Source organism: Mytilus californianus, unplaced genomic scaffold (assembly GCF_021869535.1).
Source record: "Mytilus californianus isolate M0D057914Y unplaced genomic scaffold, xbMytCali1.0.p SCAF_4, whole genome shotgun sequence".
Taxonomy (NCBI): Eukaryota; Metazoa; Mollusca; class Bivalvia; order Mytilida; family Mytilidae; genus Mytilus; species Mytilus californianus.
In genome coordinates this window covers 21712665-21728425 of record NW_026262690.1, presented here as the reverse complement: position 1 = coordinate 21728425, position 15761 = coordinate 21712665, and the positions used below count along the sequence as shown (strand labels likewise).

Here is a 15761-nt window from a genome sequence, read left to right as displayed (position 1 = left end):
GTTCACCTCCCGATGTTTACGGTATTACTGTCTCTATAAGCAGATAATTGTTATTTTTTGTTTTCATTTTTCGTTGTTATGTTGAATATATTTGAACAATTGTACTGTTGTGAAATGATTGAGTTCAATTTAAGATTTCTCTTCAAACTGTTAAAAAAAATATATCACTTCTCTACATTGGAGTTTAAATTTTCGAACCTTCTGCGCAGTTTGTTGCGCAATGATATCGTAGGTCATTCTCATTGTCAATATTAGCCATTAAATTAATTTGGATTATTACAATTAATGAATTTTAATTAAATACATTGAAGATTAGTGGAATAATTGAAAACTGCAATTTATAGCTTTATAAAAATTATTGTTGCAATATTCATTCTTACAAATTCACTTCCGTTTTGGAAAAAAGAGCATGTTCTTTTTGTCGGAGAAGAGACAAAGATAATAATTCATAATAATCGAACACGTGGACTGCTTTTCATTAATACTGTAATGCATATCGAAAATTATAGAAAACGATCTTCATTTCGGTAGTTTATGAAGCAGTTTCGCACTTGTTTTACAGTCGAGAAGGACCAGCAAATATGCAAAAAATGTATGCAAACAAAAGGTGATGTGTATGTAAAGTAAGTATTGTACATCGTCCGCTAACTATAGGAGCATAAATGCTCATCAGAGCAATTCAAGGCAAAAAATTAATTTGATAGCGTGCAATTTATTATTAACGAGAATTATTTCAAAGCATAATCTTTGATAAAAAAAAACAACAACAAAAAACAGTACCCCCACCCCATTCATAAAATTATCTAACCATAGGTCATGGTTCTGACAATTTGTGCACCATTTTTTTTTCCCATGGGAAACACAAGGTTTCATGAAAACAGAATATTTATTTTACACTGAACATTGTAAGTAAACCTGGTACTTGTTGTTGTATTTATGAGTATCAAGACTCGTCATGCTCTACAAAATGGAGAACAACAAAATGGCTAGATCAAGGAAGGTCATCCAATACCACCCAAACACCTGTCAAGAAATATGCACGACAAATGCTTCCAGTTACCATCCATGATTACCGCAAACATTCATTCTTCCAAAGAACCACCCGGATGACATAGCGGAATTAAATTCAAATATTTTGGGGAAAGTTAGGTTCTGTATGTGCACCAAATCCATGGCAGTATAATCAGCTGTATAAGGATGGCTTGAATAAATTTTGTTTACAAAGTTGCTTTATATATAATCGTTCAAGAAAAATACAAAAATGTTTTTTTAAAATAAGTGTTTTATTATTCAAGAAAAATTATCACAAAACTGAATTATGACTTTTTGTCCTGTGACTCTCTGTCCTACATTCTTATTTTTTTACACTTAGGTCATTTTGCCCAAATTTAACATAATAAAATTATGTCATTTTGTCAAAGTACATGTATGGTCAAGTACATGAACTCTTTAATAAATCTTAAGGACATATTTTTTGTAATGCACCGTTAAGTCCAGCCTTTTTTAGTTAAACACCTTTAAAGTCTTGAACGTTTCCCTATGTAGTCTTATAATTGTTTTTAAAATTAAATCATTTTACAAAACTTGTTACTGGCCGATCAGTATTTTTGTGGCTTATACTGTAGGGACTGTGGTTATAATTCTCTAACTTGGGAAACAAATATATATTGTTACATGTAATTGGCCTTTTAAAACTTGCCATATATATATATACATGACAGTGTTTTACTAGCAAAGTGCACTTTCATGGATAGGATGGCTCAAACAGTTCAGTTGGATTGCCCTTGGATAGATAAAATATGTGCAACGCGGGGAACATTGGAACTCTGTTCTTTTATTCAGATTGTAACAAAGATTTGTTTATATCAAAATAATAAGTCTTTTCATCTCAACAAGTTTGGGTGGCATGTCCCCTTAGAGTATTTCTTTAGAAACTTTGAAATATAGGTTTTATGGAAGGCTCCAGGTGGGTAAGGAGGGGACACTTACTTTAATTTCAATGTAGGAAAATAGTCAAAGGAAAAAAGTCAAGGGGGGTGGGGGGGGAGTCACAGATAAAAAGTCACAGGAAATGAATTCACAATAATAGAAAAATAGTAAATTTGTTATTATATATAATTTTTGAATATATATCATTTTTAATAGATTTTTATTAAGATGTAGGCAGAATCATATACCGGTATATGCATTATAGGTCTCTAATGTATGGAAAAAGTCTCAGGAAAAGTATTTGAAATTGTATGTAGTTAATATCAACTGGATAGTGTTTTAGAATATTTCAACATCTTTTAATGTTAGAATTCAGGGCAAGGTATTTTAATGTCTGTGCTTATTGTAATTTAGTAAATTTTCCTTAGATTATACACAAAATGCTGACCATGAAAATGTCAAGTTTTAAAAAAAATATTAAACAGATGGTTATGAACTAATTATTAATAACTGCCTTCAGTTTACTGCTTATATTTCATGTCAATCATCTACTGTTTAAGCAGATTATAACACTTAAAACCTCAAAAAAAATAAAGTTTTTTTTATAACATGTCTTTTATTTACTATTCAAAGTATAAATGTAAAAGAAGAAAAAAGAAATGACATACTATTAAACAGTTGTACAAAGTTACCCTTATTTTATATCAGACTTGTGACTTTTTTTCCTACCAAATTTGTGACTTTTTTTCTTGTGAATTTTTGTGTACTGGATGTCCCAGCTGCTCATTCATACCTTAAAAAGGATTAAAGCCCCCCTCCCATCCTACCCTCCACACACCCCTACAGAGTTAGAAAGTAGTTTTAACTTGTGGTAGTAAGAACTAACGCAGCCTAACCGGGGAACTGGATAGGTAAATGCTCACATTAATCTGTGCCTATCCCGTGTGATAAATGTCTCTTTTACACCATATATCATGGTGGTGCTCCTCAGAAAGGAGACTTATATAGAGCACTCATAAATAGCTGTCCTTGTTTTACCATTGAAAACCCCAAAGTCTGTTTGGTAAAACAAACTTAGGCTATTTGAACATCTACACAAGCTACTTAATAATCATGCAAAGTTTCGATTAATTCTAATTGAAATTGTAAGAAATATGTTGGTGCTATTTAAAATGGATAAATGGATAGGTCCGTGTTTTACAATGGATAATCCCAAAAATCAACTTCCCCATCAGTACATAGTACTTAATTACCCTTCCAAATTTATTAAATGCTCACGGAAACTCTTAAAGATTTGTTGATACCAAACTTCTCTATTAGTAAAAATTAGATTTTTTTTCTGAATTATAACATTTACAGTCCGTTTCCATGGTAAACTGGTCATAAGAAGTAGATTAATTCTCTTATATTGCCAGTGACCCCCAAATTTTATTCCAGTTTTACAAAATACAGACATCTTTTCAATCATATAAAATGAGAAACTTCTGTCATTTTGTTTACTGTGAATATTCAACCAAAGAAGTTTTTTTGCCCATTTTCCCTATATATTCATTCAGAAATTAGCCTATTTGCACCTATTTTTCAGTATGTGGAAAATGTCTTGATGGCCGCTGACCCCCAAATGTTTTTGCGTTTTTTAAATACCCATGTAATTAAGTTTAAGTCCACAATGTATGAGGAAAATCTGTTATTTTTTTTTTTGCCACCAGTTGAGTCAATAGCTATCTCTAAATTGAATATTTTCAAGAAATATTGCTAAAAAGTTTCCATGGAACCCAAAACAAAATGAGGTTTTCCTTTCCTATATGCACGGTGACCTTTATTTTTTCCGTTTTTTAAAACTTATAATATAAGTATTTCATTTCTAAAATATGTACATATTGTAGGGATCAACTGTGCAAAGTTTGAGAAAAATCTATCATTTTTATTTTACATTTTACATTTTACACACATACCACCTTAAACAGCAATACGACGAGTAATGCTGCTAATAAATAACGTGTTCCCTAATAATCTCGAGAAGGTCAAGAACAAGAGTAAAATATTGAAAAGGACAAAACGGGACAATCTAGTGAGGGAAATGAATACACCAGTTTCACATTTAACTGCGCATGTCTAATCTAATTAGCCAAACTATGAAATCACGCGATAATTTCAGAGAGTTCATCAACTGGGGGCTAACGGTTGATAAGCAGTGACCATGCAGACTTGGAAAAAAAAATCATCTGATTAAATGTTTGCGTTTACATGTCAAAGCAACATGGGCATCATTTGAATCAAAATATAAAAATTATATTGACGAGACAACTTTATTAACAATGACACATTTAAAGATTTTAAAACGGACTACTGCTGTGTTGTTGGTTGCGGTAATATACGATCTGATAAGCCGCCTGGCTTTAATTGTACCTTTAATTGTCACAAATTCACGCTGAGGTCGTTCACTTAACGGGAAGAATAAATTAGATAAATAAGCGGGGCTCACTTCATCTACATAGTATTAGGTCATAAATTAAGAAGTCAATTAGCCATGTGGAATCCTCGTTTTACCTTGTACAATCTCACCAGGTGACATCTGATAAAAACGAACCCTTATCTATACATACAGTTACTGATAAAGGGCGACTATTTGATTGATTTATTCAACTTTTGTACACAATTATTTCCTGCATCCTGCAGATTATTCGTTTCCATCCTGCCTGGTCTTATTTATTTATTTTTAACTCCTACTAGAATAATAATTTTCTAAACATCTCTCCCCCCCCCCTAAAAATCAAATGGTCATCCCATTATACAGATATTTAAAATGTTAACCCTAGTACCTAATTTATACTTATTTATCATGGCCAGTACGGTACTTAATGCCACTGGGAATATTTTAATAATTTAGGAGGGGGGTCATTCAGCAATTTGATCTTTTTTTATGGCAAAGCGTGGTAAATATAGGATATTCAATTAATTTTAATGGCATGAAAAATGATAAAGTTGAAAATATGTAGAAAATTACTCTGGTTGCTGGGACTGAATCTCTGCATAGACGAACTCGATCATGAACATAGCTTAGAAATTAAAATGGTATTGAATGCATTGTATTATAGTCTGATGTTTGAAATTAAAGATAAACCTGTAATTCTGATACGTATTTTAAAACTGATTTAATATCTCTTTTCATTATCATGGCCGTTTAAAATATCACTGACGCAGAAATATTTGAAACAGATGTACATTCAAATAAGAGGATGTGGTATGACTGTCAATGAGACAACTCTCAATCCAAGTCACAATGTATAAGAAGTTATCAATTTTAGGTCACAGTACGGTCTTCCACACGGAGCCGAGGCCCTGTCTTCTACATGTTAATTTTTTCTGTTGGTATTCTGAAAGCATTTTATAAGAGCTATATCTTCCCATATTTTATTTTGATATTCTATCATTCATTTTACCTTCAAATATTCATATAATGATACCTTAAAATTTTTCTCTGTATAGGCCATACAAAATGTTTCATATTTTTATAGCCTGTAGCTTAAAAACAAAACTCGGTGACCTATCATTGTGTTTTTCATATTTTTAACATATCACAATATATACTACATCTTTGACAAAGGATATAAGGACAAATTCTATCAATTTTGGTTTACACTTCCATACTACTATTAGTGGAAATTTCGATTATTTAGTAATGCCGGTAACTTGTCCTTGTACCCATAAAATTTCACGCAAAAGTCACTATAATAGTAACCTGGTTTTTTTTTTAAAGACAATTAAAAGTTCGAGTCTATGATACTGTAAATTCAGAAATTATTGCGATGTTTTTATTATTGCGAAAAATGCGACAGGGTTATAATCGCAATAATTTAAACTCGCAATTTGAAGTTTTTTATAAGAATTAAACAGGGTTTTTCTCAAAACCGCAAAAATTAAAATCACAGTTTAGTCTAAAATGACAAAATCGCAATAACAAATGCACGCAATAATTTCTGAATTTACAGTACTAGACCTATATGTAGGCCGTAACCCCTTTACTGTATGTCACAAGCCGAAGATGCAAAAAATATTTCAGAAAAACTGCGAATTGATACTGGAACAGAACTGAAATTAAATGTATTTTCTTTTTACCAAATACATTTCTCTTTTCAAGAAAAATCAAACTGATATACTGCAATGTACATAGCGTAGTAGCAAAAGAAAGCAATTACAAGATTAATACTTTTAAAAAAACATTTTACTAATATTAAAACACAACTGTTAGCAACAAGATGACTTATTTTCAGGTTTGAATTGTTTTGTGTCGGGACCTTTTAGAGCTTACTATTCGGTATGGATTTTTTCATTGTCGAGGGCTGTATGGTGATATATAGTTGCTTTCATCTGTCATTTAGGTCTGGTGGATAGTTGTCTCGTTTGCAATCATACCACATCTTTTTATTTTAAATTTGTTAATCAAATAAACGATTATTAATATCTTAAACTTAAATAATCTCAAGCATACACCATGAGAGAGAGAGATGTGTATTATTAGTTGATTTATTATTGTGTTGCTAAATATCAGAGTCAATTTGATGTAGCCCCCTGTCACGTATAATATCGTTAATTATCGCGGGATTTAAACTCAAACTCGCATAGGATTTCGAGATAAGCGTTGATAAGTCGCTTATGTGAAACTGGTTGATTAAAGAATTTATTTGTAATATCATACTATCACTTCGGATTTCTTGCTTCGGGTTTTTTTTATGCATGTTTAATATTTATTTATTTATTTCACATTTCAAGATTACATAACAATTACACATATGCATATTAGTGAACCAATATAAAAAGAAAAATATTAAAGTTTATTTTAAGACACTACACCGACTTTAAGCATTCTTAATATTTCGTTCATATTAAAGTTTCAAGGTTTTGGAATATATAATTTCTATACATTATCTGTATTCAACGCACATCCATAAACTTTTTTTCCAATTTTTATTAACGTCCAAACAAGGAACCAATATCTGGCAGTCGACCCACAGATTCTTTGCATTGTTTACAATGTTTTGCACAATACTTCTGTCCAAATGTGTTGCTGCATATGTTGGTTATATTTATGGTTTGGCAGTCAATACCAAGTATATCACCACAAGTCCCGGCTGAAAGTAGACAAAAATAAATTACATATAAACAACTAAGTCGTGGTTTGTATTGATTTGATATTTGTTTGTATTTTTCTGCTATGGGTTTTTTTTTTGGTTTTTTTTTTATCAATATTTGATTTTGAGGGTTTGCTGTATTTTAGAAAACCTTGGGGATTAACGTCGTACTTTGTTTGACAAATTTAACTTTTTGTTTCGGGCGTCTACGGTGAGTCTTTTTAGACGAATCGCATACCTGATGTACACAATTTTAATCTGAATCCTGTATCTATGATGAGTTTATTAACAACCACTGTGTCGATGCAACCGCTGGTGTAGGTTTTCTCCCGAGGCTATCACCAGCTCAGTAGTCAGCACTACTGTGTTAACATGAATAATCATTGATATGAAAACTTTGAATTTTTCGAAATACTAAGGATTTTCTACCCAGGAATAGATTACCTTAGCTATATTTGGCAAAACCATTTGGGTTCATCAATTATCTGCAACTTTTTTTTTGTTTTGCCTTTTCACTTTTTGATTCGAGAGTCACTGATGAATCTTTTAAACAAAACGAGCGTCTTGCGTACAAAATTAAATCTTAGTCATGATATCTATGATGATTTTATATACGGTTATTTAACTCTCATTTTATTAGAAATTTAATTTCAAACGCAAACTAGTACTATAAATAAGAACAGACGTACGTTTTTTTCTTGAAGCTTTTTTTCACTTCTTTAATTCATCTTTTATAAGTCCGAGATAAATGTTAGATGATTAATTTAAGAAAATAAAAAAAAGGCAATGATAAAGTTGGAATAAACTTGAAATTAGAAAACATTTTCATTTAAACAGAAATTATACACCGGAATGATACACTGTAAAGACTAAAAACTTAATAATTTAAATGGAAACTTATATTCAAGATAACTAAGAAAATATTGTTGGAGCTTAACCTAGTTTTAGAATTTTGCACTTCATTAATACTTTCGGATTTGAAATGATCGGTTAAAAGGCCACCGCTGTCGAGAAATATTCTCTTCTAAGTCCACAAGTAATGACCCAATTGATTTGGTGTATTTTGGTTAATAAATTTGACCTTTTAAAAAAAATAAATTGGCCATTAATGCAAGTTATTTTCCTTTAAATTCAGAAAACTCCTAAATTTTAATAAAATGTCTAGACTTGTTTTAGCGGCAATGTTAATCTAATGGACTAATGATTATGAATACCCTTTGAATGATTATTGTAGTTTACAAATAAAAAAAATTCAGCAGCAGCAAACGTTTTGGCATCGAGAGAGAATCCGAAAATAAGTTATCCAAAATCCAATATAATTTCACTAGACTGTAGTAGGTGGCATAACTCTGGTGAAAATAATAAAAATTGTTTATTTTCTACGTTCAATTTAAAGTAACTAATATATTTGGTTCACCATCCTAGGACATATTATAATGTTATTACATTTCCATACACAATCTAAGTGCTTTAAAAGACCGAGTTTGGTACCAGTTCGTCTAGTACTTTTGGAAGTGATGATTGCTTTCAAAAAATTTGACGGGCGAAATCCGAATAGAAAATCAGTGTGACAGCAATGTCAAACAAAGGCGCTACAGAATAAATGAGCTAGAACCATGAACTTTATTTTAACACTGAAATGAAAATTCCATGCTTGAAAATATTTTTATTCCTGACAACTTGAAATGGAAAGGGATATGCATTTAATCAATACACATCATATTTCTCAAATTAGTTGTCAAATAGAGTCGATTCGATGTAGCAACTTAGAGATATTTTTTTATATATAATTGTGCACTTAATGTTGAACAACTAGAAGGAAATGATTAAAAGGTCCAACATCTCTAGCTTGACTTAACAATCAATGTACTTACGAGGAGCGATTGTTAATGAGAAATTGCAATAGTCATAGTTGTTTGTAACTGAGTATAGCGTATTTTCTTAGTTTTAAAGATGGTGCGCATAGCCAATTTTAATTTGTGAATAACAGTTGACTCACATGCAATTGTAGGAAGTAGTTGTGAATGAGGTGCTCCTGCAAATAGATATAACATATTCGATTTTTATTATTGAAACACTCTGTCCGAATACGTAAAACGTTAGGTTTATACATTTTCTGGAATATACGTTAGAGAAGCATTCTCCTTCAGATACATACGTTATGTTACATATTCATGAAACATACATAAAAACATTATTTACACTCTGTAAAAGCATGATGAATTATGAATGACAAAATTGTACTTTCTACTTCGACATCGAGTGTGATACGATATTTCACCATTCGAGATAGTTAGATTTTCAAATTTTTAAGACGTTAGGCTTGCCGATCGTTTTAAATATTTAGAATCTAACTGTCGAGAGTGGATAAATATCGTATTGCACGAAATTTGGTAGTGAAATCTGTTTCTCTAATGATTTTTAGACGACATACAGACAATCTTAATCCTTCTTTTCGAATGATTTGCAAAATGATGTGGTCTTTCTATGTGACGTCTATGGTCGACTTTTTTCGTGACGTTACAATAGAAAATTCAGAGGAAAGCAAGAAAATTTGACGTCATAATCGACCAATGAAGAAATGAGATCAAACAAACCACACGTTGATTATATAAAAATCATCAGCAGATCAGGAAAAGGATACATCGGGTAAGAATTAGAAAACAAAATAATCAAGTTGTGTAGAGTACATATAATCATTCATTAGTTTAAGTTATCCACTCTTTACATGAATACTCCTCGTTCTAAACTTTAACAATTTGGATTTTGTTATTGACAACCTACTTGTTACGTTTGGTGGGTTTGTTTTTCAACGGACAGTCAACATTACAATGGTAACAAATGTGCTCCATTTTTCATCGGCTTAGAGATGAAAATAAAAGAATGTGAAATGATTGCGAATGAGACAACTATCTACCAGAAACGAAATGAAGTCGAGTCAGCACCTACAGCTAGGTCACCGCACTGCTATCAACAATGAACAAAACCTAAGCCGTACAGTAAGCTATAATAGGCCCCAAAAACAAAAGCAAAACAACTTGTTTCCTATGTATAAAACCTCTACAGGATCGTCTCGAGAAGAATTATCAAAGAACCCACCATTATACTTCAACTTCATGCTTCGCTTTATAGAGAATGTTTTATTATTGAATGAAAACTGTTGAGGATGCAAACTATGCAATTTCGTATGCTCCATAGCTAGACTCAAATCTCAAACTAAAATATCAATCGGTGCATGTACATCTAACGGTTTAAAAACTTTATAACCAGTCAGTGAAAAGGATGACCTTGTACCTGTGCATCGCCAAACATAAGTCTCAACGGAAATAGGACTATACATATTTATAATTTATTAATAACAAAATCAATGTTCGTTCTATTAAAGACAATATAAAAAAAATCATATTACAGGGTTTAATCGATAACCTTTAAGAATAAGTTTATCCAAGTCACACCAAGTTTACACGGAACTTATCTACGTTTAAGTGACATTTAATAACATCACAGTTAAATCTAGGATGTGTGCTTTTTGTTTCATCGAATTGTTCTTTTATGTTTATAAGGAAAACTTCATAAACAGTATATAAATTGAACCAAATGATATTTTCCATTCGTCGTTATCTCAATTTCTTGATCTTGCCGAATGAAACTTATGATCGGATCTTCGCTTGGTATGAAGAACAAGCCATGATCTTTTGATAGAAGATGAACTGGCCACTGATCCGGGACAGCCGAGACCGTTTTCAGTCATTGATGGAACTCGTGTTGCCAAATCCTTAGTTTTCTGTTAATTGTTTTCTTGAGTCTTCATTGTCTTTTCGTCTTGTCTGTTTTTAGTCATTGTTTGTGTTTCTTCATCTTATAGTTTTAGAGCCCCCTCCCCTTGATAGTTTGTTTTCTTCTTTTATCATTAGCTATCAATGTTTTATGTGTTTTTGGTGTTTAAAATATTATTTCAATTTGCTTAACAGCTCATGATACAAAAAAAAACCACTATTCTTTAAGGTCAAAGGAATAGGACTAGGTGAGTTGAATTTTCTTTGTCACAGACAGTGGAAACAGAACGCTTTCGAAACGGAAATTAATATAGAAATAATACATCGGTCGTGCTGAATACTTTAAGAATATACAGTCGTAGAAATACCTTTTACTACATAATATCAAGCATGCATAATTACCTACCTTTACATAATGTACAGAATCTTGGACATCTGTGCCTGGCTATTGTATGGACAGGACCGTAAGTTGTTTTACATATTCCAATAGAATTGTTCCAATTTTGGCAGCTAAAACTTTTATCCTCGTAGTCAGTACAACCAAGTGGGAAAATTTCGTTTCTTATTGTTACAGCTAAAAGAACGAAACATACGCACGTTTATACATATATTGATACACAAAAGGAGCAACAAAACTAATTAAAATTACTGGTTAGTACAACGGATCACACCAACCAACGAGTTCCAAAGTAATAAATGTACAAATAAGGAAGAACAACGCAAAACACAGGGATCAAGTTCCTTAACTTGATAAATAACTCGACGACATGTTTAAAGTACACACATACCTTTTGTCTATTTAGACAGTTTATCGTAAAGCAAATTCACAAAATAATAAACTGCATAGTCAACAAGTTTCCAACAGAATGACCACTAAGTTGATTCAGAAAAATCAAAGACTAAGAATGCTATGTAAAGCAGGGTCAAAATTTACTTACTACAAAAGGAAGCTAGCTAATGTAGCCACAGCTGTTTATTGAATACTTCTACCACACCAGAATAGATATAAGAATATAATACCAGAACAAGTTTCATGAATAACGACAATACTTAATAAATTAGTTGCGTCTTACGCGTTTTTCTTGATTTGTCTTCATTAGGCAGGAAACCGAAAGCCAAAAGTTTGAAAGCCAAGAAGTATATATACTTCATAACGTGATGAGCTATTTGACCAGGAAAGAGCATAAAAGATTAGCCAAATCAATCATGAAGAAATAGCATTTGCTGTAGAAAGTTCCTGATATTTTTCTATGATAGGAAATACACAATAGTAAACACAAAAGCCCTGCAATTAGATGTGTGTAGTTGGAACCCATAAGACTTCTAACAATTTGACAATAACTATTGCAATTACGAGCAAAACAACGTCAAGCTAAAAATTGAAAGCCTAGATAATGTCTGTACTATTCCAGGAACAATGTTTATCATAACTGTTATGACTAAAGCTAGTCCTTTATTATTACAACATACGATTTAAAGACCTGATTTAGAAAAAAAGTCTATTCAATAAGTTTATCAAGTATTTGTTTTATGACAGTATGTGGAATCCATACTGCAGTTTTAAATAGTGTTTGGGCAATTGGTATTCAAAGTCTTTTTCACAAGCAGTGATAAGAACAAAATAAACTCATCAAAGATACCAAAAAATCATGCTGTACGCCAGACGACTCGCGTTTCGTCTACAAAAGACTCATTATTGACGCTTGAATAAAAAAAAGTTGAAAGGCTTTAATACATTATATGTGGTAAGAACTCGTATAAAAAAAAAAACAAAGTCCAACAGTTCTTGCACAAATTTTGATATTGCAGACTAAATGACAATCAGTTCCTGGTAATATGACTTTAGTTTATCATACTCACCAGTATAATCCATGTATATCACATAAAAACATCTAGTTTCTCCTGGTATACTGATAATAGAGAAATAATAAATGTTTATTTCAGGAGAAAAACGTTGACCAATTAAAACGACATTTAAGATGAAACTTTCAGCCATGGGTTTACATGATGGAGTTGAGGTGGCATTAATTCAGTATATTTAAGGGTAATTACATATTAATTTAATTATCCAAGAGGCTTTTCCTTTCCAAAATGCTAATGTGGCAAAACACCCTTTGAAACTTCAGTCTGTTTAATATTAGTATTTGCTAAATGTTCTAATTTCTAATTAGTTTTGAGATTTAAACCACAACCTCTGACTCTCAATGACAGCACTCTACCATGAATATCACTGAGGCATTACATCAATTCATAAGGTATAACTGATATCAAAAGATTTGTTATTGGAAAACAAATCAATAAATGCATGTGATGTGTTTAAATGTGTCATAACATTTTCTATAAAATTGATATATAATATAGATTTTCTATCCCAGGAATCAATTACTTAGCTGTATTTGGCGAAACCATTCGAAATGTTGGGTCATGAATGCGTATTTTTGTTAAATCCTGGTATCTATGATGAGTTTATAGCCATGGTTTTAAGCTTTTTAACAATAGCAAAATATCTTATTGTACTTATGCTTCATTTTTCACATATGATCTTTTTTAGTTCAATTTAGTGGAATCATGGACATAAAAATATATATATATATATATTCATTGACATTCCAAACTTGTTTTATCGTGATACCATAAACTTTCTGGTTTTATAAAAATAAAGATGACATAAAATTCAAAACGTGGTACCAATATAGACAATTAATTTCTCATGAAAAGATATTTAGGTTATCATTTATACATAATAACAAGTTAAACAAATACATTTATCTTCCTTCTTATGCAAAATTTATGTATAATTAACAAACAAAATATGGGTAGTAAGATGTACATAATATGTACACATTGAATATCCTTTACTTAGTTGATATCTACTCTTATCTTAAAAGTGAAATTTCTCAATAATTGTTACGACAAATAGGATGAAGAGAGTGACAGGTTTTACTCATGGTAATAAAAAATATTTAAACCGCCAATACATTATCTAGATATATTAAGTAACCAATAATTGACTAACCTTCTTCTGTAATGAAAAAGGTAAAGATGCTAGATATACTTAATGAAAGTGTGATGACATGAATAATGCGGTAAATTTTCTCCTCCACAACCGCTACGTACGATTCGTCAGGTTGTATGTATTCCTATGGGCACCAATTGCGCCTCTTTAATAGCAGAATTGTTCCTGTACTGTTATGAATCACAGTGCATGGCCAAACTCAGTAAAGACCCATCTAAATTCCGTTTAATTGATAAATTCAACAACCATAAACGTTCTTGATGATAATTTTTCGTTAAATAATCACCAATGTTTTAAATAAACTGCCAAAAACCACACAAAGGAACTTACTTTAAATAATATCAACAAAATAACTGTCCTTTCCTAGATTTTGATATTTCAGTTATACACGGGGAAACTCAAAGATTTACAACGAAAGGGACGATTTTTCTTTACCAATTCATTTTTCATTTTTGGACCATGATGTTCCTTTGGCACCATCTTATGGTTTTTAACTATCCCAACTCGTTTGCTATGCCCGTGTCTGTGGTTTAGATTTCAATAAACGTAATCTTTGTATTACTAGTACATAATTAAGTCAAGGATTTCGATACCACAAATTACTTAAAACCTGTACTAAATTCTTTTATAGACACACAGATTTAGTTTGAAATTTTGACTGTTCCATTGAAATCTTAACATATCATTCTGTAAATAACGATCCCGTTAGATACAATCCGGGTAATTTGATTGATCCTTTATATAAACTTATTCTAAAAGGTCACCAATTCAACACTGTTATCAGATCTTTGAATATTGTTTTTTTCAATATAGATATTCATTTTTTAATCAAAAAATTAAAACCCAATTACATATAATGGATAAACACATGTGTACATTCACAGTTCTGCAATCTGTTGATACATTAATTTTGACATTGCACAAGGTCATGTTTTTCTTTGCTTGTTAATGACGTTTTAACTCTAAATTCATTGGAAGTTGTGTATGTATTGATTGATATGTTAGTCTTAAATACATGATTTTTTTTATTAGTTGTTATTAGCTTTGAAAAATAGCTTTCAGTAACTCCGAGTACTGGCAGATCTGTATTTTTTGTCATTTTTGCTTGTTAGTTGTTTTTTGTGCTTTGGTATCGATCTGATGAATTAACCCATTTTCAACTATTTCTTAAAGTTAGTTCTTATGTCGTCCTGTTAAAACCACTTTGCCAAATTAGGGAGTGTTGGTGCGCCCACAATATGTTTTACCCCGCTACATTCTGAATGTCCCTGTAATTCTATGGTTGTCGATTGCTGCTGTTTATCATAGAAAATGGAAGGATATGGAGTAAATGTACATGGGACAAAATCGCACAAAATACATAGAAAACATAGAAAATTATCAATGAACAGGGCTTTTATTCCTGTTCTTCATCTTGACAGTTGATGTAGGGTCTTCAACAATGAACGAATCATTTATACCCTTCAACAAGGTCAAGACGGCCCCTATCGTTAGATATATATTTGTTTTCCGTTTATTGCTTTTAACAAAAATCACGCCATTAGTTTTCTCGTTTGAATTGTTTTACATTTGTTATTTCGGGGCCTTTTATAGCTTGCTATGCGATATTGGTTTAGCTCATTGTAGAAGACCTTACGGTGACATATACTTAAAAGCCTTTTATGTCATTTGATGTATGGTGGAGAGTTGTCTTATTGGCAATCATAAGACTATCTTTTTATTTTATGGTACGAATTTGCGTTCTACATAAGAAATATTATCTTTGTATTCATAAATAAATCTCAATTATCAACAGATAGCTTTTTAATTTTATCTTTAGTAATACATACTTTGGAAGAAATGTATTGAAACAGAATCTGAATTTTCCTGTTGATCCTGAAGGTGGGGTCAATGTAACATCTGCAGTGC

At 31.3% G+C, this 15761-nt stretch overlaps 1 protein-coding gene and 1 long non-coding RNA gene across 2 annotated transcripts in view; one reads left to right on the top strand and one right to left on the bottom strand.

Moving 5' to 3' along the window:
* LOC127737694 (uncharacterized) overlaps positions 1-15761 on the top strand; it is a 221441-nt gene that overhangs the window by 96993 nt on the left and 108687 nt on the right. The window lies entirely within an intron of this gene.
* On the bottom strand, positions 6779-12743 carry LOC127737690 (uncharacterized). The gene is made up of 4 exons (XM_052248550.1): positions 12698-12743; positions 11244-11411; positions 9061-9096; positions 6779-7061 (listed from the first exon to the last, which is right to left on the bottom strand). The coding sequence occupies exons 1-4, from the start codon at positions 12708-12710 to the stop codon at positions 6901-6903; spliced, it is 378 nt and encodes a 125-aa protein (XP_052104510.1). The 5' UTR covers positions 12711-12743; the 3' UTR covers positions 6779-6900.

What these genes read in the sequence shown, in the direction of transcription:
- LOC127737690 (XM_052248550.1), bottom strand. An exon ending in ATTCTGTACATTATGTAAAG is followed by an intron (nt 9,097 to 11,243) that starts GTAGGTAATTAT and finishes ATCTATTTGCAG; the next exon opens with GAGCACCTCATTCACAACTA. An exon ending in ACTACTTCCTACAATTGCAT is followed by an intron (nt 7,062 to 9,060) that starts GTGAGTCAACTG and finishes GTCTACTTTCAG; the next exon opens with CCGGGACTTGTGGTGATATA.